The sequence below is a fragment of the Zalophus californianus genome, chromosome 1, assembly GCF_009762305.2.
Source record: "Zalophus californianus isolate mZalCal1 chromosome 1, mZalCal1.pri.v2, whole genome shotgun sequence".
Classification (NCBI taxonomy): domain Eukaryota; kingdom Metazoa; phylum Chordata; class Mammalia; order Carnivora; family Otariidae; genus Zalophus; species Zalophus californianus.
Genome location: NC_045595.1, coordinates 20,788,129 through 20,809,134, shown reverse-complemented (window position 1 = coordinate 20,809,134; position 21,006 = coordinate 20,788,129). Strand labels below are relative to the sequence as shown.

General features: G+C 43.7%; 1 protein-coding gene across 1 annotated transcript; it reads left to right on the top strand.

The window, feature by feature from the left end:
* Positions 1-419: 419 nt before the first annotated feature.
* Positions 420-20,149, top strand: WDR82 (WD repeat domain 82). Its single transcript, XM_027582779.2, has 9 exons — positions 420-871; positions 5,204-5,301; positions 8,228-8,294; positions 13,354-13,453; positions 13,955-14,071; positions 14,526-14,681; positions 15,110-15,179; positions 15,744-15,886; positions 17,293-20,149. Exons 1-9 carry the CDS (start codon positions 711-713, stop codon positions 17,320-17,322), a joined length of 942 nt encoding a protein of 313 aa, XP_027438580.1. The 5' UTR covers positions 420-710; the 3' UTR covers positions 17,323-20,149.
* The last annotated feature ends 857 nt before the right edge of the window (positions 20,150-21,006 follow it).

Genomic DNA, 21,006 nt, shown 5'->3' with positions numbered 1-21,006 from the left:
AAAACAAAAAACAAACCAAAAAAAACCCCTGAAATTGAAACTACGCTGGCGCTGTGGTGCACGAGCAGTCAAAGCCCGCCAGCGATCGGTGCACTGACTCACCCCCAGAACAAGCCTCCAGTGGCGCAGCCGACCCCCACAGTACCTGCTCCCCGTGGCCTGCGGTAGGAGGGAACCTCTAGGGAGGCTGCAACCCCGCACAAAGACCCACGGCTCCCCGGCACCAGCGGCCTTCGGGCCCACCCGGGCAGGCCGTGGACATCCCCGCCCCTCGGCCCCACTGCTGGTCCGGAAATCGCCGCCTCCGGCCACCCCACCACCCCACTCTTGGGCGGCCGCACTGACGTCACCCCCTCGCCGCCCCGCCCCCTTTCCCGGCGTGCGCCGCGGTGAGGCTCCTCGCCCTCGGCTTCTGCCTGTCGTCCCAAGATGGCGGACACAATGAGCCGGCGCCGCGCCGGTTGGCCCTGAGGCGACTGTGAGGAGGAACGGTCCGCGAGCCCTCGCAGTCCGGGCATTAGAGCGTCGCACGTGCAGGAGGAAGAAAGGGAGGAGGTGGCCCGACTGTCGGCCGCCTTTGCGCTCGCCGCCGGCGCGGCGCCCGCCCCGCCCGGGTCGGCCCCTCGGCAGCCAGCCCGCCCGCCCGCTCGCTCGCCGCCGGGCCCCGCCCCAGCCCTGCGCCGCCGCCGCCGCCTCCAGCAGCCGCCGCCATGAAGCTGACCGACAGCGTGCTGCGGAGTTTCCGCGTCGCCAAGGTGTTCCGCGAGAACTCGGACAAGATTAACTGCTTCGACTTCAGCCCCAACGGCGAGACGGTCATCTCGAGCAGCGACGACGACTCCATCGTGCTCTATGACTGCCAGGAGGGCAAGTGAGTGCGGCGGTGGCCCTGGGCCCGGGCCCGAGTCCGTCGTCGGTCCGTCCCACCCTCCTTCCCTCCCGTGGCCCAGCGCTCGCCCCCGCCGCCCTCCCCCGGCCTGTTTTGCATTCGCTACTGCCAGGGCCGCTTCCACTCCTAACTGCCCAGGAGACCTTTAATTTTCTTTTTAAAAATAATGAGAGTGATAATAACATCGTTATTTCGTATGCCTTCGGCCTCCTGGAAAAGCGCTTCTGCATTGCTTGCCAAACCCCACCTTGACCTTGACCTTTAAACGCCCGGTCCGCCCACTTGAGCCCCAGCAGGTAGCTTTTGCGCTCCTCCGACTCTGTCAGAGGTGCCCGTCAGTTCTAGCCCCCGCGCACAACCGCAAAGGCTGCTCTCCTACCTCAGTCAACAGCGTCATAGCTCGCTCTCCCTGCCCTCCTCGGTGACCTCGATTCAGCCCTGGCACCCCGCCCATCCCCTGCCCCTCAGCTTCCCGCGGCCTTCTGCCGGAAGGCCGCGTGGGTTGCATTTCTTAGCTGTCAGGATTTATTTGTTTTGCCTCTTTGGGCCCCCTGTCTTTTCCTTTCTGTTCTGAATCATTCTCTTACTCCCTGAGACCCGATGCCCGCATTTGTAGTTAACTTTTGAACAACATCAGAAACTTCCTTTTTGCCAGAAGAAGACGAACTTGGCTGTCCCATCCCGACCTGAATGGGAACCTGCTATGAAAACAAAAAGGCATCCTATAACAATTTCGTGTTTCCTCTTATACTTTTTTTTTTTATTATTATTACATGGTCCACTTGGAATTATCAGAATTCAGGGTCTGATCCTGAAATTTCTATGTTGCCCTAAGTCCTTTGGAGACCGACTGCTTTGCATCTCATCTCATTCTGTAAAGTCTTAAAAGCACATTTTGCCTTTTTCTCTGGGCCCTTGTCAGCTTCACCTCACCCTTTGTAGACCTGCTTTGCTTTCTCCTTGCTAAATTGTGAGCTCCTTTGGAGGAGAAACTGGTTTAGGCTAGATTTGATTTTCCTCAGCCACTGATTTTCCTCAGCCACAGTAGGGTTGTGGATGTTTGGTTTAATTCGGTGGCTACTGGTTTTGTCAGATTTCATTTTGTTACCTAGCTCCAGATAATATTTTTTGAATTCTCGGAGTTTTCTCTATTTTCTCCAACTGTTCTTTTTGCATTTTGTTTTAAAACCGATGTCTTCTATAAACTTTCTTTTGGAACTTGTCTCTTCATTTGTGAATTTGGTTATCTAAAGTAATTCTGTTTTGGTCTAAGCTGTATCTTCTCCCCAGTTTTTTCCCCACGGGGGCTATGAAAAAATATTATGTAACTCGCTCTGATTCCGCCTGCAGTATGCGGAAGAGAGGCCTATAGTGGTGGTCCTGGGGGAGGAGAGAATTGTTAGCTGGACCGTTATTCATTTAGTAGGTGGATTTCCGTCCAGGTCTGGCCATTTGAATCAGATTGGAAGAGAAAGTGACATAGAACTGGAGTGGGCATCAGGGTTGCTGGGTCCTGGAGCTAGAAGTAATTTGAAGCTGACTGGCTTCAAATGTTTGGTGCTTGTGCACAGATTAGAACTTCTTCCTGTAACCTGAGGATAGAGATGTATATTCTCATTCAAAGGAAATGAAGGTTGTGACATGTGACAGCATTCCTTAGCAGTTTGTCTCCAAATGTGGCATAATTTCTACTTTTGGGGAGCAATGACTTGGAAGTCCTGTCTTGTTAGAAGTAAAATGTTAATATAATGACCTAATGCAGTTTGTTCACTCATGTAGCAGTTTTACATAATTACAAACTTGCAGCAAAATTAGAACAGTCTTTCATATATCCCATATCATCTAGTAATCTTTTACATTTTACCCCTTTTGCTTTATTACTCTGTATGTAAGTATTTAGGTACGCATTTTTCTCTGAACCATTAGGGAATGATTTGGAGGTATCAAGCCCCTTATCTCTAAACACTTGAACATGGATTTCCTAAGTGCAAGGACATTCTTTTACATAACCAGAGTACAATTATCCAAATTAGAAAATTTAGCATTGATATAATAGTATAAGGCACACTTTTTTAAGTTTTCTCTTACCAGTGAATTGTGACATTGTGGTCTGTGGCAAGCCTGGTAGTTAGACCTGGGTTCTAGTTTGGTCTTGTGACCAGGTATGTGACAGTGGTCAGATCACTTTAGACGACTTCTTTCACCTTTAAGAGTCCATAATCCTAAGTGGTAATGTGAAGAAAAAATTTGCCACTAGTGTAAGTCAAATGATGAACATTGGTAGAAGAGTAGTGTTTTTTTGGAAGGCATAATATCTCTACTAGATGGTACTAATGTTAGAATTTGGGAGCTTGAAAATGGCTAAAACAGCGTTCCTTATGCTTAATATTTTCCAGTTTTTTGTTCATTTTGTCTGTGTTTTGTTAACATCCACTGAGTGATTTTTCATCTTGAAAGAATATGAAAGATATTATCTGCTAGGTGATGCAAATTATTCATAGAGAAGGCTTTAATATTACTTACTCATACTTGATCACAAGAATCATAGTTTGTGGAAAGAAACTTCCCAAAATATTCATGGAAAAATGTAGTGCATGGGCTTGGTAAAGATCCTGTGAAATGAATGTAAAAATTAGGCTCTTGCTTTCAAACTAGGAAGTGATAAGTAAAATTTTCTGTTATTAAGGACAAATCTTCGATTAGTAAATTTGAGATAAATTTGAGACAAATAGACCATATATAAGTGGAACTGAAAATTTTCCTTATACCACACCCTTTAACATTGGCTCTTCAGGATATGTCTTCAGTATTTTAGACAGATCGAATTATTGGGATAAGTAAGCTTTTTCCACTTGCAGAAACAAAATCAACTTTTTTGAGACCAAGAACATGTGCCTGTGCATGCATGTGCTCACTCACTGTTTACCACACAGTAACCCCACAGCAGAACTCAGGATGGTGGACTCGGCAGGGTAGCCTTTGGGCTGATCTTTTTAGCTGAGCTTTCAGTTAAAGGTGAGAAAGTGGAAAATTCAGTGCATATGGAGTGAGAAGTCTTGTTTGGAAATAGGTTTTATCTATCGAAACTCTTGACCCTCCCTGACATTAACAAAAATTGAAAGTGCAAATATTTGACTTCTTTTTTTTAATAATTTTTATTGTTATGTTAATCACCATACATTACATCATTAGTTTTTGATGTAGTGTTCCATGATTCATTGTTTGTGCATAACACCCAGTGCTCCACGCAGAAGCAAATATTTGACTTCTTAAAGCTGCCTGAGTAATCTGTTTAGCATCTAGGTTCCATCGAGAGGGTGAACTTTCTTTTTCAAAATTGGAACTCTTTGTAAACAATGGTATAGGATTTATGAAATTCTATACCTAAACTTAGAACATGGTGAAGTTTTTGGTTAAAGATTTTGCTGAGATCCGCTTTAGCTTGATCTTTGATTTTCAAGGTTCTATAGAGGGAAACATTGAAGGAACTTCAAATGGATTGGTAACCTGTAGCTTGGAAATACGTGATTTTGCTTTAAAAAAGAAAAGAAGTAGGGGGTGGGGGGATGGGTTAGCCCGGTGATGGGTATTAAAGAGGGCACGTTCTGCGTGGAGCCCTGGGTGTTATACACAAACAATGAATCATGGAACACTACATCAAAAACTAATGATGTAATGTATGGTGATTAACATAACAATAAGAAAAATAAAAAAAAAGTAATGACTAGTTTTTTTCCTAGGGAGAGTTAGTCTTGCCTTCTATAAGGCTCAGTAAGGACTTCAGACTTGTAGGATAGGGAGGATGGATAACTTCTGTAACAGCAGGTTATGTTAGGAAAGGCAAGCAGTTTTGCATCTAGTTTCAGTTTTGATAAATCATTTCTTCTTGAAGAAAGGATCTTATTTCTTAAGTGAATGGCTTAAGAAAAGTTATGGCCTCATTGGTATGACGTATTCCCATATCTCTCTTTGTTATAAGTTGTGACTTGTGTTTTATGTGCCTTTCTTCCCAAATAGATGTACTTTTTCTCAAAACTTAACTTCTGAACATTGTAGTAAAGACTCATTTGAGCCCTCGGATTTACTTCCACTTCTTAACCTCAGCATTTGGTGTTCAGAGGTGAAAGTTGTACTTGATTGATTCCATTTGTTTCCTCCCTTTTGGAAGAATTTCTGTTTCTTTCCAGTGTTAGAGTTTCCCAAGAATGCTCATCCTTACCACATCATTCAAGTGCTTCTCTTTATATGAAGATCCCAGATTTTGGTGATGGAGGATTTTGATGGTTTTCTTTCTCTGTCCCATTTCCTCATCAGACCAAAGAGAACCCTGTACAGTAAGAAATATGGCGTGGACCTCATCAGATATACCCATGCAGCAAACACAGTCGTGTACAGCTCTAACAAAATAGACGGTAAGCAAGCCTTCTTTTTAGGAAGTTGTGGTCATGGTTTCTTTTGTTAAATAGTTCTTGGAATCTTTGTGACTACTTCTGCTTTGGTTAGAGTTCCTTTAATTTAAATATTTTCCTATAATGTTAGCAGTGCCAACATTGTTATGACTCAAGGGATGCTGGAAGCAATCCACTAGTACTTTTGAAGGACTTGAAACGGACTCTGAAAGGTCTCCAGATTAGAGTGGTATAGGAAGCAATGAATTATATTTATAGTTTGTACTTCTTTAAACTTGAATACTTTTAGAATAAATAAAAGGAAAGGATACTTGACATATAGCAAGTGGTAAATAACCACAAATGCTTGAACCATGGTAATTTAGGGACCTTAGAAGAGTTTCTGGTGTATGCCTACCTTTTATGGTCTGTGTCATAAAGGACAGTGTATTGACCTTAATTATCTTTGATTTCAGGGCCTTCTTTTGAAATCTGAATTTGTCCCTTTTCTCTTTTTACTTTAATTTATTTATTTTTAAAGATTTTATTTTTAAGTCATCTCTACACCTAACGTGGGGCTCAAACTCATGACCTGAGATCAAGAGTTGCATGCTATACTGACTGAGCCGACCAGGCGTGCCCTCCTCTTTTAATTTTTAAATAAAACTAATGTCTTTGAAGAGTAAAGAGTTATTTTTAGAAATTAAACTAGTGAATTTTTTTCTCTAATAAATGATCGCCGTTTTTACCTGTATTTCCCCTGGAATAAGTCATTCTCAGTTGACAGTTCATCTTGGTAATTGAGCTATGTAACACTTACTTTCATGTTAGGACTCTTTTTTTTTTTTTTTAATCTCACTGGATTTATTGATTCGCTTTTTGCAGTAAGATATTATTTATTTATTTGTTTATTTTTAGAAAGCGTGTTGAGGGTGGGGGGAGGGAGAGAGAGAAAATCTTAAGCAGGCTCCACACCCAGCACAGAGCCCATTGCAGATCCAACTTGGGGCTCGATCTCACAACCCTGAGATCGTGACCTGAGCTTTTGAAATAAGGAGATGGACACTTTACTGACTGAGCCTCTCAGGTGCCCCTACAGTAAGATTTTCCTAATGGCATCCAACAAAGATCACTTAGACTGTATTTTGGCCATGCCTATCTCAGGGCAGATGGGCAGAAGTCTTTTTATTTTTTTTATGGGACTTTTCTGCCTGTACTTGATTTTTAGTAAGTATATCATTTCTACTTTTCATGCCTCTATTTCAGAAGTGGTTTTCTAAGTAAGCAGTGCAGTTGATGCTTTTGGACAAGAATATAAATCATTAGGATCCTGAGGAAACATATCTATGTGATCATCTGAATGACTGGTATACTTCTTCTGTTGGGGTATTTTTCTGGGTGAATAAATGTGAGGATTCTCCAAATATGGTGCAAAATGAGGCAAACGTGTGGCACTTGCAGCTTTGCTGCCAGGCCTCTGCTGTGAGGATGTTGTTGCCTTTCCTGTCTCGAGTGCATCCTGAAGAGTTCCTCCAACGCTCCGTTTCCTTTTGCCTGATTCCAGGCTGAGGTAGTAGTTTGTACAGTTTGAGGGTCTGTGATACCACCCGGTACAGGAGATAACTGTACAGGCCACTGCCTTGCCAGGAACAGCGCACCAGCTACTGAGTGGGGCAGAGAGGATGGCGACGCCCTGCTCATCCCGGGGAGCACAGGTAATGGGGAGGAAGTCTTTTTCTGCTTAGGGCAGGTGAGTCGTTTTTAGAAGTAGAACAACCAGGAAGACTTTGTAGTTGTCATTCTAGAACTTTGAAGATTTTCAAAGAAAGCTATGTTAGAGTTCCGTTTTGGAACATACAAAGAGTGTGATTTTCCCTCTCCCAGGTCAAATGCCCTGTTATTAGAAAGTACCCCTGTGAACCACTGAAATGACTTGGTGCTTTCAGCCTCTTTGTTTCTGTGTTCTTTTTGCCTCTAGAATGTTCTTTTTGTGCTTTTCTGTTTGTGTTTTGGCACTGTTTCTTACTGCCTCTTTCTCAACAATTGCTTCTTATTCCTAGTCTTTTTGGGGGCATAGCACTTTCCAGTTCTATTCTTTATGGCACTTCATTCCTTTCCCACCACCATCTTTTTTGTTTGCTTACTTTTTCAGATAAAACCCCTTGGTTTTTAAGAGTGTTTGTCTTTTTCTCCCCAAATACAAGCCTCTGAATTATTCCTTTCTTTGGTATTGACAAAATCTCACTGCTGTGACTTGTTGGTATATTCATGAGTTTGATTTTTAAATGTTTTAAGGTCTTTTTAACCCAAATTTTCTCATTTGTTCTTTTGGTTATTATTTTAACTGACTTCTTTGATGCACAAAGGACCAGTGGATAGTTGGTTAATTTAAAAAGTAGTAGGACATTATTTCTCTTTCCATCTGTTCAGTTTTGTTGTAAATTGTATATCCAGTTAACATTTAGGTCAGGGTTGGGTCAACACACTGTTGAAGAACCCTGGGCGAAAATATTATGCCAGAGTTCAGCCTGATCCTCAGTTTAGCATGGCTGCTTAATTCTTTGAGCCTGTTTCTCAGCAGCTAAATATTCTCCTTTAAGGCTTGCTATTCTGTGGGTACTAAAACTATTGTGTTTTGGGGGGTGGTGCAAGCAGGGTAATTTTGCAGGGCAGGTTGCACTGTAACTATGCAGAAGCCAAAGATGGTGGTAACAGTGATTTTAAACATTGCTCTTTATGACGTTGACTTGAGAACTCTGCTTTTGAATTATGTGAAATCTGTAGTGCTCATTCTTCAGCTGTGGAGAGGAATTACCTAACCTTATTTATTCACACCTTTCTTGAGTTATGAAAAACAATGAAATCTTTGGCCTTGTTTTCAAGATGAAAATACAAAGTAATTCCTTTAAAAATAATAGGATATCATCATGCCTTATTTGTCTTCTTGCAGATACTATTCGTTACCTGTCCTTGCATGACAACAAATACATCAGATACTTTCCTGGACATAGCAAAAGGTAAGAACCAAGTGTTACAGAAGTAGATAGTTCTTTTATCCCTGAGGTTATCCAGAGACCAGGAGACTAGAGAGATTTTATTAGTGAACTGAAGCTAGTTCCTCACTGCTGCTTGGCATCCTTCTTAGTCTTCTCTTGTTAACCCTCCCTAAAGTAGTCAACACTTGGTTGACTGAGGTTGTGGAAGCAGGGGTGGGATTTTGTAGACTAAATCAGGATCTCAGTTAAAACATAATTAGGGAAAAAGAGGATTAAAGATACTCAGTGGAAACCTAGGTAATACAAATTATGTTCATCATTTAGAAACCCCAAACAAGCAGATGTCCCTTCATGAAAGGACCATTTATGTGTATGAGGCCTCTTCCAGTATTGGCAGCCCCTTTTCAGCAGGCCTTTGCTTTACATAAATATGTTCCATGGGAAGATCTTAATGAGGATGAAAAAATATTAATAAAATTGTCCTTTGTTACTTTTGAAAGTCCAAAAGCTTGTTTCCTATTCTTTGTAATGCATTTTGTTTCTCTGTCTCCTACCCCAGTTCCCCCAGTGTTTTTTCCTCCCAATTTTTCAAGTTTGGATTGAATGTTGAACATTTTCCTTTGGATGATACTTAATCATTGAGGGTATTTCCTCGGCCTTTTGTTTGCAAATATACATTAACCTAGTACAACTTGGAGTGGTACAGAACAGGAGGTGGACCAAGAGCACCCTGTTTTCGGCTGTGCTTCTGATTGGGCAGGGCAAATCTGTGTTGCTGAAGATGAAAGGTGGCAGCTGTTGGTTACTCTGTAGTTCCAAACAAAGAATGGCTTGTGACAAGTAGATGTTTTTGCTTGTTAGTCAAATTAATGTTCACAAATGTACTGTCTGTAATTATAAGTTGATTGCAGTTGTTTAAAATTCTTTCCAATCTTCCCGATTATCCATCCTCCTGATGATCTGATTCATAGATGACTTTGTGCCTCTTTTGTTGTTTTGAGAAAATCAAGGCCATCGCAAACGAGTTCTTTTCAACTTCTATTTCATCTGTCTCTTTCTTGGAACCCTTTCCTTAAAAAGAAATAGCCTTTCTTCCTTGATAAAACCAACCTCCCTTTTCCTGCTTGCTTCCGTCTTCTTAACTAGACCCTTCCTTGCTGCCTACAGACTTACTTGGTCTTCCTTATTTTAATTCTCCCACTCCTTTTAACTGTCCAATGTGAAAGAATAATCTGCATACTCCCATCTCCACCTGCTTACACTCACTCATTCACTGTTTAAATCACTCGGTCTAGGGCGCCTGGGTGGCTCAGACAGTTAAGCGTCTGCCTTTGGCTCAGGTCATGATCCCAGAGTCCTGGGATCGAGTCCCACATCGGGCTCCCTGTTCCTTGGGAGCCTGCTTCTCCCTCTGCCTCTCTCTCTCTCTGTCTCTCATGAATAAATAAATAAAATCTTAAAAAAAAAATAAATCACTCGGTCTAGTCCTAGAATCATTTATGGAGCTTTTTCCACGCTGTTTTATTTCCCTTTCCCTGCTGCCTTCAGTTAAAATCTACTGCCTTGGGGTTTGGTTTGTTTGTTTTTGGGTTTTTTTTGGCTTTTTTTGGATGCTCAACTTCTCGGTAACTTTTTTTTTTCCTTTGGCATCTTAACTTTTCCCATCTTGGTTCTACTCTTGCTATTCTTGGCCTCTCTTTCTCCTTTTGACTTTAAAATAAACAAAATTCTACCCTCGTTTTTCTTCCTCTCTTGATATTTTTTCAGATATCTCCATCACTAAGTTCATTCAGTGATGAATGGCTTCCCAAATCAGTATTTTTAGCTCATGTCTATCCTGATTTCCAGACTCAGTTTCCACCTCCAGGTTTTCTATTCATCTACATAGGTGTTTCTTTCATGCCCCCACCTGACAGGTCCAGCACGCCATCCCTCGTTGTTATATGCCTTGGGCCAACTCCTCTGTTTGCCTCGTATTTCTTCATAACTGTCCCTCCTGATTATCTTGACTCAAAGCCTCTGTTACCTGTTTGTTTTCTTTCCCCTGCTTTCACATCTCATGAGCTGTTAATCCTGTTGGTTCTGCCTAGGTTTAACCTCGTGTGTCACTCAGCTCTGTACTCTTTCCTTTTCGTCTGCCCCGGCTCATGCTCTGTCAAGTGAATTATTGGCAAATCCTTATTAATCTCCCCATCCCTCATCATCCTGCTTTAGCATCCTGTATTACAGCTCTGACCCCTTCACAGTCTGTGTCCGAAAGCTTTAATGGTTCTCTTCATCTGTCTGCTCCTTCCCCTTGGAGTCAGGCTCACCTCTATCCAGCTCTGACTCATTTTCTCAGCATTATCTCCTGCCACTTGAGTTGAGGTAAACTCTGCGCTGCTTCCTGAATATGGGCCTCATGCTTTCCTATGTGGCGCCTTTTTCATAAAGGCATCTCCCATTGAAATACTGTCCACTACATGTGCTGCTTCTTTGAGAAGGCCTTCTCTGACCCTCTCTTGGAGTTCTCTGAACTAGACAAGCTTCCTGAGAGTTGAGATTTTGCTCCTCATTGCATTCCCTTTACCTCTCAGCATAGAGCCTTGTGCCAAGATAGACTTCCTCTGAGTTTTTCACCTGAATACCGCAGCATTAAAATTACATGTCCATATGCATTCTGCTCACTCTGTTTTATTACCACCCCAGCATTCCCAGGAAATTTGGCTTACAGTATCTTTAAATGTTTAGGTTGAGGAACTAGTATGAACGCTAGTTGAGTTATAGTGCAAGAAATTTTTCTTTAGGTAAAAGGTTTAAGAAAAAAGTACATTTTCTTATTTTCTATTCATGGCATAAATTTTAATTCTTTCCAGTGGAACCAAAACTTCCTGAACCGCTTTCAGTGTCATCTAAAACTTGAACTTTCTCTATTTCTAGATTAAAAAAAAAATGCATTCACAAATGAGCTGTGCAATTTGGTCATCTTTTTTACTTCAGACTTCTGTCAAAATGAAGTAGCACAACAACATTTCCTTTATAATCTTCATCTATGACATCAGCTCCTATATCTATGAAGTGTTTTACAGCCAACACGAATGTGGAACTACTCTTCCATAATCCCGAAGAAGAGTTACCCAGATGTCTGTTTTCACAAGGGCTTTGTCTATAGGTGGTACTGACTGGAATCGTAGACATTGTACAGGTCATAGCTCCCCTCATTTGGGGCTGTGATGGGCTCTGAGAGCAAGTGAAGTAGAGCCACATGCTGTCCTTCCTTGCAGGCCAGGCCCAAATGCTTGGAGGTGGTAGGTGTCTTCAGAGCAGGGCATGGCAAAGTGCGAACATGAGCAGAGGGGACAGGAGAGCTCGGAGTGAGCCTTTGGAAGAAATGTCTTTGAGCAAGCGACTTTTTTTTTTTTTTTTTTTTAAGATTTTTATTTATTTATTTGTCAGAGAGAGAGAGAGCACAAGCAGGGGGAGCAGTAGAGGGAGAGGGAGAAGCAGGCTCCTCACTGAGCAAGGAGCCCGATGTGGGACTCGATCCCAGGACCCCAGGATCATGACCCGAGCCGAAGGCAGACACTTAATGACTGAGCCACCCAGGCGTCCCAGAGTGAGCGACTCTTAATGCTATAACCATAGGAGCGGACCCATATCAGAAATACAGTTGCTGTTAGCGCAGGCCTGTGGCTTAGTAAGTGTGGTGCCCAAACCAACAGTCTCACCATCACCTAGGAGCCTGTTAGAAGTGCAGGTTCTCAGTCTTTACCACAGACCGACTGGATTAGAAGTTCTGGGAGTGGATCCCAGTAGTCTGAGTTTCAATCCACCCTCAGGTGATGCTGATGGTACTCGGATTTGAGACTTAGTATAGTCCACGAAACTGTAGTTAAGGAATCATGAGGATTTTTTGTTTTGTTTTTTGATTGAGATATAGTTTAGTACCATAAATTCACCCTCTTAAAGTACGCAATTTAGGTTTTTATTTTTTTTTTTTATTTTTTTTTTTTTTTTTTAAAGATTTTTTTATTTATTTATTTGAGAGAGAGAGAGAGAATGAGAGATAGAAAGCACGAGAGGGAAGAGGGTCAGAGGGAGAAGCAGACTCCCTGCTGAGCAGGGAGCCCGATGCGGGACTCGATCCCGGGACCCCAGGATCATGACCTGAGCCGAAGGCAGTCGCTTAACCAACTGAGCCACCCAGGCGCCCGCAATTTAGGTTTTTAGTATATTCACAGAGTTGGGCAAACCATCACCCCTAATCCAGAACATTTTCATCACTCCCAAATAGAAACCTTGCACCCCTCAGCAGTCGCTCCCTATCCCCCCTCCTCCACAATCCCAGTAACCACTAATCCACTTTCTCTTTATAGCTTTGCTTATTCTGGACATTTTGTGTAAATGAAATGAGACAGTGTGTGGCCTTTAAAAGTCCAGTTCTTTTCACTTAGCATGTTTCCAAGGTGCATACATGTTGTAGCAGGAATCAGTGCTTCATTTCTTTTCATTAGCAAATAATAATAACATTTTGCTTATCCGTTCATTAGATGATGGGTATTTGGGTTGTTTCCACTTTTTGGCTAATATGAATAATGCTGCTCTGGACGTATGTGTATCTTTTTGCGTAGACATACATTTTCATTTTTCTTGGGTATATACCTAGAAGCGCAATTTCTGGGTCATATAGTGATTATCTGTCTTTAACTTTTTGAAGAACTGTAAAGCCTAAAAAGCAGCTGTACCGTTTTACATTCCAGTCAATAATGCAGGAGGGTTCCGATTTCTCCATATCCTCACCAGCACTTGTTCTCTCTCTTGTGAGGTGGGATCTCCTTGTGGTTTGATTTACACTGGAATCTTATGTTTTTATGCTGTAGTTTTAAGTTTCTCTTTTCATTGCTATTAGTTTCATTCATAGCGCTTTTCATTATATTAGTTGCCTTTGGTTATTCCAAATTGCTTGTATATGGATGTTTCTTAAAATAGCAGTTTTGAGAGAACAGGTGTATGTAGGTAGGAAAGTACCTGTGGTTTAGAGTTCACATCCAATTTTTGCAAATATTTTGCTTCAACTCCTATTTATCTTGATGCATTGCAGGGTGGTGGCCTTGTCCATGTCACCTGTGGATGACACTTTCATTTCTGGGTCTCTTGATAAGACCATTCGACTCTGGGATCTCCGGTCTCCTAACTGCCAGGTAATGGTACCTCACAGTTACACTTTGAGTGTTTCCTATGGTAGGCAATGTCATCAGCTCTTCCTCTCAAACAAGGGAGAAAGTAATGGTTCCATTCTGAGATCCCAGAGTCTTTCTAAACTTTGGAGAAAATCTATCTTCCTGGTAGGTAGCTGGTAATTAAGCAAATACCCTAATCCAGTGCATATTGCATTATGCTCTGTGGCTTTTTGCTTTCAAAACCATTTTCCTGAAACCTGTGAGCTATAGCTTTTATCCTCAAGGAATTTGTTTTTATTTGCATTCAGTGTCTATAGAATTGTACAGTTAGGGTTGATGAAGCCAGTTGTATGGAGACCTATTTGTAAAAAGCCCCATTTTACTTAGTTTTGTTTGCTTTTTCTGTTCCCTAGGTAGGCAGGTGTCTATTTGTGTCCCTTTCTTAAGTTTTCATTGGAAAAAGTAAATTATATAGTGGTAGGATCCTGGGTTCATTAACTTTTTTTTCTTATTTTTTCTTAGGGCCTCATGCATCTACAAGGCAAGCCAGTTTGTTCCTTTGATCCAGAAGGGTTAATTTTTGCTGCAGGTGTCAATTCTGAAATGGTCAAACTTTATGACCTTCGCTCTTTTGATAAGGTAAAATCTTTGAGTCTTTGAGCTATCTGGGTGTTATGGAAGTTTTGAAGGGTAAGGTGAGAGCCTTTTCCATGGTAGAGGAGGTGTGTGGTAGACTAATATTAGAGAATGTCGGAGCAGTATTCTTCGTCTCCTTTTCCTAGTCAAAAAGGAACCTTTCTTTTAATTTAAAGATTTTATTTATTTATTTGACAGAGAGACGGACAGTGAGAGAGGGAACACAAGCAGGGGGAGTGGGAGACGGAGAAGCAGGCTTCACCCTGAGCAGGAAACCCGATGCGGGGCTTGATTCCAGGACTCTGGGATCATGACCCGAGCCGAAGGCAGGCGCTCAACAACTGAGCCACCCAGGCGCCCTGTCAAAAAGGAATCTAAAGGGATAGAATGAGAGTTGGCTCTGCCAGGAGGAACACTGATGGGCCTTGGGCTGGGGCTACTGTCTTTATCATTTCAGGGGCCATTTGCGACTTTTAAGATGCAGTACGATCGGACTTGTGAGTGGACAGGACTTAAGTTCAGCAATGATGGTAAACTCATCCTCATCTCCACCAATGGCAGCTTCATCCGTCTCATCGATGCATTCAAGGGAGTGGTGATGCACACCTTTGGGGTGAGCTGACAACCTTTGAGCATGGCTATTTCCATGCTTCTACGTCCTGGGCTGAGATTTATGTTAGCTGGTTGATGGAGACCAGCAGTTATCCTGGACTCACCAATGCAGGCACGGCTTGCATTTTCATTCTGAACATGAACTTCTCTTGGATTCTGAGACATTCACTTCTCACATAGTGACCCAAGTTTGGAGTTTAGATACAAAATAATTCTTGACCAAAATAATTTTCTTACCGCATTGACTATGGAATTGGAGTTGGGGTTGAATTGTAAAGGGTGGCAGCCTTGTGTGGAACAGTGGTGATGCGATGCATGAAGAGGAGAGGGTTTCATGGAAACGAAGGTGATGTGTGTGCTGGCTCAGTGTTTGCAGGTAATTATTTTATGTTAACAGGGCTGTGATAAGAGAACTGTTCTTGTTTTTAGGGTTATGCCAACAGCAAAGCTGTCACTCTGGAGGCCTCGTTTACTCCAGACTCCCAGTTTATTATGATCGGTAAGCTTTCTTTATCCGCCTTAGGGGTTATTTCTCTGGTACTGTGCATTTATTTTTATTTTATTTTTTCTATTAGTTTTAACTAATTAAGATACTATCTGTTATCCTTTTGATAGACGTTCTCAGATTTCGTATAACAGCACATTATGCCAAAGTTGTAGTGTCTTTATCCTGATTTTGCAGTTCCTTACTGGGAACTGGCATTAATAATGTTGGTCTTCCCTCGACCAGCATAAGAATTAAACTCTACAAGCACGATCTTATTAGTAATACTAACTTCCTGATTTAACCCTGCATTCGGTTGTCAGTGGCCCGATGTTGGTAGAGTATGATGGTATTCAGCCCTGTTGAGAAAACTGAAGTTAGGGGGGAAATGACATGCTCAGGAACAAATAACTGAGAGTTAAGATCAGTTTCCTTTCTTCACTGCCTCTCCTCCCTCAGTTTCTGATGAGGGGCTGGGTCCTGAAGCTTGGCTTTTCTCCAGATGTCAATCTGTGTCTTTCCCATTTGTCTTTGCATTGCACCTTGAGTTGTTGTATTTTCCCTTATCATTCCCTTTAGGTTCAGAGGATGGCAAGATCCATGTCTGGAATGGAGAGAGTGGTATAAAAGTAGCTGTGTTGGATGGCAAACATACAGGCCCCATTACATGTTTGCAGTTCAACCCCAAGTTCATGACCTTTGCCAGTGCATGTTCCAACATGGTATGTGAACATGGGAGATGTCTTCCATTTAGGGGCCCTTTCTAGTTGGGGTGGTGGGTGCTTCAGTGAGCACAGCAAGTTGTGTTCTATATAGGTATGTGACAAGCCTCCAGCTTCTTACTCCTCAACTGGTGGAGTCTCTGGTTCTCACCTATTATCTGATCTCTGGTTGGACTAGTCTTCCCCCCCGTCCTTTTTAAGATTTATTTATTTTATTTTTGGGGGGAGGGGAGAGGGAGAAGCAGACTCCCTGCTGAGCAGGGAGCCTGGCTCAGGGCTTGATCCCAGGACCCTGAGATCACGACCTGAACTGAAATCAAGAGTCAGACGCTTATGGACTGATCTTTGACTTTTACTTTTACCCTTCTTTTCCTGATCTGAGATCACCTCTGTTCTGCTGGGAGATCTCAGGCCAGTTTTTGCTGTGGCCCCTGGTTTTATGCCCAAACTACTTGGGACTACACCTCATAGTTTTTTGGCCTTTTTTTTTTCCTTTTAAGATTTTATGTATTTGAGAGAGAGCACGTTCGCACGAGCAAGGGGGAGGGGCAGAGGGAGAGGGAAAAGCAGACTCCCTGCTGAGCAGGGAGCCTGATGTGGGACTCAATCCTGGGACCCCAGGATCATGACCTGAGCCGAAGGCAGATGCTTAACTAACCAACTAAGCGATGCAGGCATCCCATTTTTTGGCCTTTTTAAAAAATACTTTGAACCAGCCTTTTGTGGCTGCAAACTCTCAGTGTGCTGTTTCTTTCAGTTTATGCTGAATTCCTCAGAAAATCATACAGTTGATCATAACTCACTACTTAGAATTTCCTCTAGGCCCCTGTCTCTTCCTAGGCAACGCTAGCAGAACAAAGCAAAGTGTGTCTCAGTCTCAAGTTTCTTTTTGGCATCTCTTAAATCTACCTGGGTATTTGAGGATGAGGGATTTCGCTTCTAGCCTACCCAGAACACATTGCCCCCTTGGCTCTTTTTTTTTTTTCCCTTTTTTTCCAACTAAGGAAACTGCGTCAGAAAGAAATGCAACAAAACCATCTAGTTCAATTCCTCTCACTTTTATACAGCTCAGGAAGGAGAGGGCCTGTTGGTGGTCACCTGGCAGATTAGCAGTGAGTCCAGGTTACCCAGACACCCACCTCCCAGACGGCTTTCCTGTTTTTCCTTACCACTGGGCCACTGGCATGGAAGGTAGACAGTGTTGGAGACAAGACCAGCTTGCTTTCGCATGGAGGGGGTGTTTCTCCCTAGATTGCCAGAATTGATTGGTCATGAGGGAAGGCCACCAGCCAAAATTCCTCCACCGTTGGGGTTGGGCACCTTGATGCTATGGGGAGGGGTAAGAACCCTCAGCAGTGAGGAGAGAGGCTTGGCTTTTAAAAGTTGACTTCTTTTTCTCCTTCCAGGCCTTCTGGTTGCCCACCATTGATGACTGACCTTGGTGCTGCTCGGCTGTTTGTGTACAGTGAGGGTGGCCAGCAGGAAAGAACTCAGAGGGGACTGAGATAATGGATTGGATCATTTGACTGGGCTGGAGAGCATCCTTCCACATGGCCTTCCCATGGATGTGCTGTACATCTGCTCAAAAGAAAAAAAGTACTTTGCCGAGCTTCTTCAAAAAGACTCTTGGTGTGGCAGATTCTATCAGGACTTAGATTTTACAGCTGTCACTGCACTGAGCTCCTCCAGAGGAGTGACCAGATTCATGATTAGGGTATACTGGGGCCCTCAAGACGCCTTCAATTTTGAATGTATTTGCTGCTGAGGAGCCGGTGAAGTTGTTAATTCTGCACATCCCATCTCCCACCCCCATAAATGCATGGGAAGCCACAGTTCTGGTTTTGAGATGCTAAGGGCAGCTCAGCACCCCTTGCCCTCACCCTGCATGTCTTGTTACTGGGTCTCCCTGTGTCATTGTGGCATTTTTCCACAGCCATCATGTTACTTAGGTGCCAAACATTTACAGAAGTAAGTCTTCATATATCTTGGGGTAAGAAAGGGATAGATACAGAAGGAAGGACCTTGCTTGCCAGGAAGCCTTGTGAGTTAAGTCATGTGAGGGTGGGTGATCTGGGCATGCCTCAGGGCTCCGAGTGTTGGGTGGGAAATGGCCCAAGAGCCTGAAAGGGAGGAAGTAGGGGTTGCAGGTAGTTTCTATGGCTGGGAGGTTTAGCGGTAGCCTAGTGTGATCCCCCGTCATCAAGACAAACCTGCGGTCTTTCTGGGTGCCTGCCAAGCTTGGTTTTGTACAAAAGCAAGGTGGGAGTCTATTTTTGTACATGAGCTACATCACGCTTTCCTGTGGGCCAGTATTGTGGAGTGAGTCTGAGTTGTTTACACTGATGCCTTCCCTGCCCACCACAAATTGTGTACAGAGTCTCCAGATGATAGCACCCCTTCCCAGCTCCCAAGCAAGAGCTGGCTCTAGGCCTGTGTTATATGTTATATTTAGCCTTTTTATATATGACATGGGGTTTCTGTTGTTTGTATTTTAGCACAGTGTGTACACCTTCCTTTAAATATATCCGTGCGTGCGTACATATATATGTATATGTATGTATGCAGATATATATGTATATAGAATATGTCATTTCTCACAGTTCAGCAGAAGGCGGTGGAGTCCGGCAGCCCAGGAGAAAGACTGAATCTTTGCTAATAGTGTTTGCCACAAGTGTTAGTGAGTTTCTTTATTACCTTTATTCCTTTGGGAGACAGAACGAAGCAAAGCTTCAAGTGTTTGCTGTTCCCATGGCAGCTAAACGAGGGTCTTGGGATAACTTCCCTTGTGTTCCTCAAGCCGCACTTTGGGGCCCTTTCTGCAGTATTAGCCCCTTTTTGCTCGATGATGCTCTGTCTGCGCCTATACATGTGTGACAGTCACTCCTGCATGCCTTTTGTGTCTGGCTTCTGGCGTTTGGGGACACGATGCTGGAACCAGAGCATTTTCAGTTTGTCTGAAGCTTCTTTTCCAATTACAGGTCATTCCTGTTTACCTGGTATGTCTGCTGCTTTTCCTTGCCTTCTCTTGGAAGGGGGAGAGGTCTTGGTCAGGGTTGCGATGAGCTAAGGCTGGCTCATGGCCTTTCCTTCCCCTGCATGGCCTTCTTAGAGCAGGACCAGTGGCATATTAGTTCACTAAGTTCCCAAACATGTAAGCAGGTCACGTATTCCCTGCAGATACAGAAACGGGCTCAACAAGGTTATGACTTGCCCACGAGTACATAGCTGCTAAGGGGAAGCAAGCCATTAACTGCCTTCATTCAGCAGCAGGAACACGCTGTGAATTGCTAGCAGTTACAGTTCTGTTTTGTTAGCAGTTACTTTTGACTTGTTCCTCAAACTTAAAGGCCAAGGGGCATACATCTTTCCAAAACATAGACTCGAATCTGCAGCTTTTCTCCAGTGCCACCCACTATCTATAGCTCTGCCTTCTCAAGAGTGGAGGGATTTTTAGAAAGCAGGTGATCTGAGCTATTACTGCCCACTTCTGGCTCTCCAGGGTAGAGAATTCATGGTAGGAATAACTGTTCAGAGTGCTTGAGACTGGGGGTTTACCAGAAGAGCTGCATGATGAACATACCTGCAACCACAGCAGCCACTTGGCTGTCAGCAAGGAAGATGATTTCTGTTGAGTTTCTGGTGTCCAAAGCTAAGGTACCATGTCCTTTGAAATATGCACGGCACTGCCTGTCTTTCTAGGGACCCATGGCTACAGAGCTGGCTCCTGAGTGTGCAAGGAGAGGAAAGATAGGGCTGGAAGTGACTGGGGACGATGTGTGGGAATAAGGCAGAACAAAGGGAGCAGAGGGGCTGGGCCTGCAGGGATGCTCTCCATGGAGCCAGGGGTACCCTAGCTCTCCAGGGTGGGAGGGGGCGCAAACCAAACTCTCGAGAGTCTAGGCCAAAGCCACCGATTTGTATGTGACACTGCACTGCTCAACCACCAGCCAGTGGGGTGTTTTTTTTGTTTGTTTTTTTATTTTTTTTTTTTTAGAAAAAAAAAAAAAACTTCCCTGTTGCAATCATAATTAATCCTTATTGAGGAAATTTGGGGAATTTTAAAATGAATCAGTTTGCCACCCAAATGCTTACCACTGTTAATCTTTTGGTGTTAAATGTTCCTCTAGACATTTCTGTGCATAGATTTTTGGTGTGTTTACATAGTTGTTATTCTACTGTATATACAATTTTATGTCCCTTTTGTACTTAACATATAAACATTTTTTCCATGTTAACAGTCTTAAACAGAATTTTATGGCTGTAGCCTCTCTCTTGTTGAGTTTCCATAGCCTTGTTTGCCTGGTTCCCAGAGTTGGAGGGAGGGGTGGGTCGTCTCCTGTCAGTCATCCTGACTCACCCTGGGACTCATGATAATGCTGTGTGGATGGATTGTTGGGCTCCTTGGGACTGTCCCCTGCCTGTCCCTGGTGGCCAAAGCCTGGGGGCTGGTGGGAAGACCCCCTGGACCCAGACCTCAACGCATCGCAGCCTGGGTCTCAACCACAGGTGCTAATAAGCAGCCACAGGACCAGAAATGAGTGGGAAGAGCCAACCTGAGCCAGCACTGAAGTAGCATTTCAGACTACCTGGCGTGTACCTTAGGTTGCCTTTCATCCCCCATTGTTACCTCAACACTTGATCAGATTGGCAGCCTCTAGCTGGAATAAAGTTTGGCCTGCTAGGCCCTGGCTTCTGTGGGGCAGGGAGAATGGGGCCTCTTCTTTGGCTCCTGCACTAGTTCTGGCAGAGGGCCTGGCCAATAGCTTGATAACCCATTGCCTGGCTGGTGAGTTGGCAACTCCTAGAGCCCATGCACTAACTCAGTATCCTCAGAGCTGCCTGCCTCTTCTTGGCCACCTCTGAACCAGGGAAGACACCCTTGGGCCTGCCACCTTGCCCGTGGTCATTGGAGGTTGGCCAAGGATTATGAAGAGCCGCAGAGGGAACATCCCAGCTTGTGAGTGATGGTAGGCCATGCATAGGTTCTCCTGGCAGACGGCTCAAGGAGAAAGGAGCCCAGTGGGAGGCCTGCTGCAGCCTTTGGCTCTGCTGAGACACATGAACACGCAGGTCAGCATGGCTGACCCTGCAGCGGTCACTCCCGCCAGTTTGACGTGCTT

Bases quoted from the DNA above. Each gene is read 5' to 3' on its own strand.
- WDR82 (XM_027582779.2), top strand. From the start codon at position 711: ATGAAGCTGACCGACAGCGTGCTGCGGAGTTTCCGCGTCGCCAAGGTG. The intron at 872-5,203 runs GTGAGTGCGGCG...TTTCCTCATCAG, and splicing joins TATGACTGCCAGGAGGGCAA to ACCAAAGAGAACCCTGTACA. The intron at 14,072-14,525 runs GTAAAATCTTTG...TTATCATTTCAG, and splicing joins ACCTTCGCTCTTTTGATAAG to GGGCCATTTGCGACTTTTAA.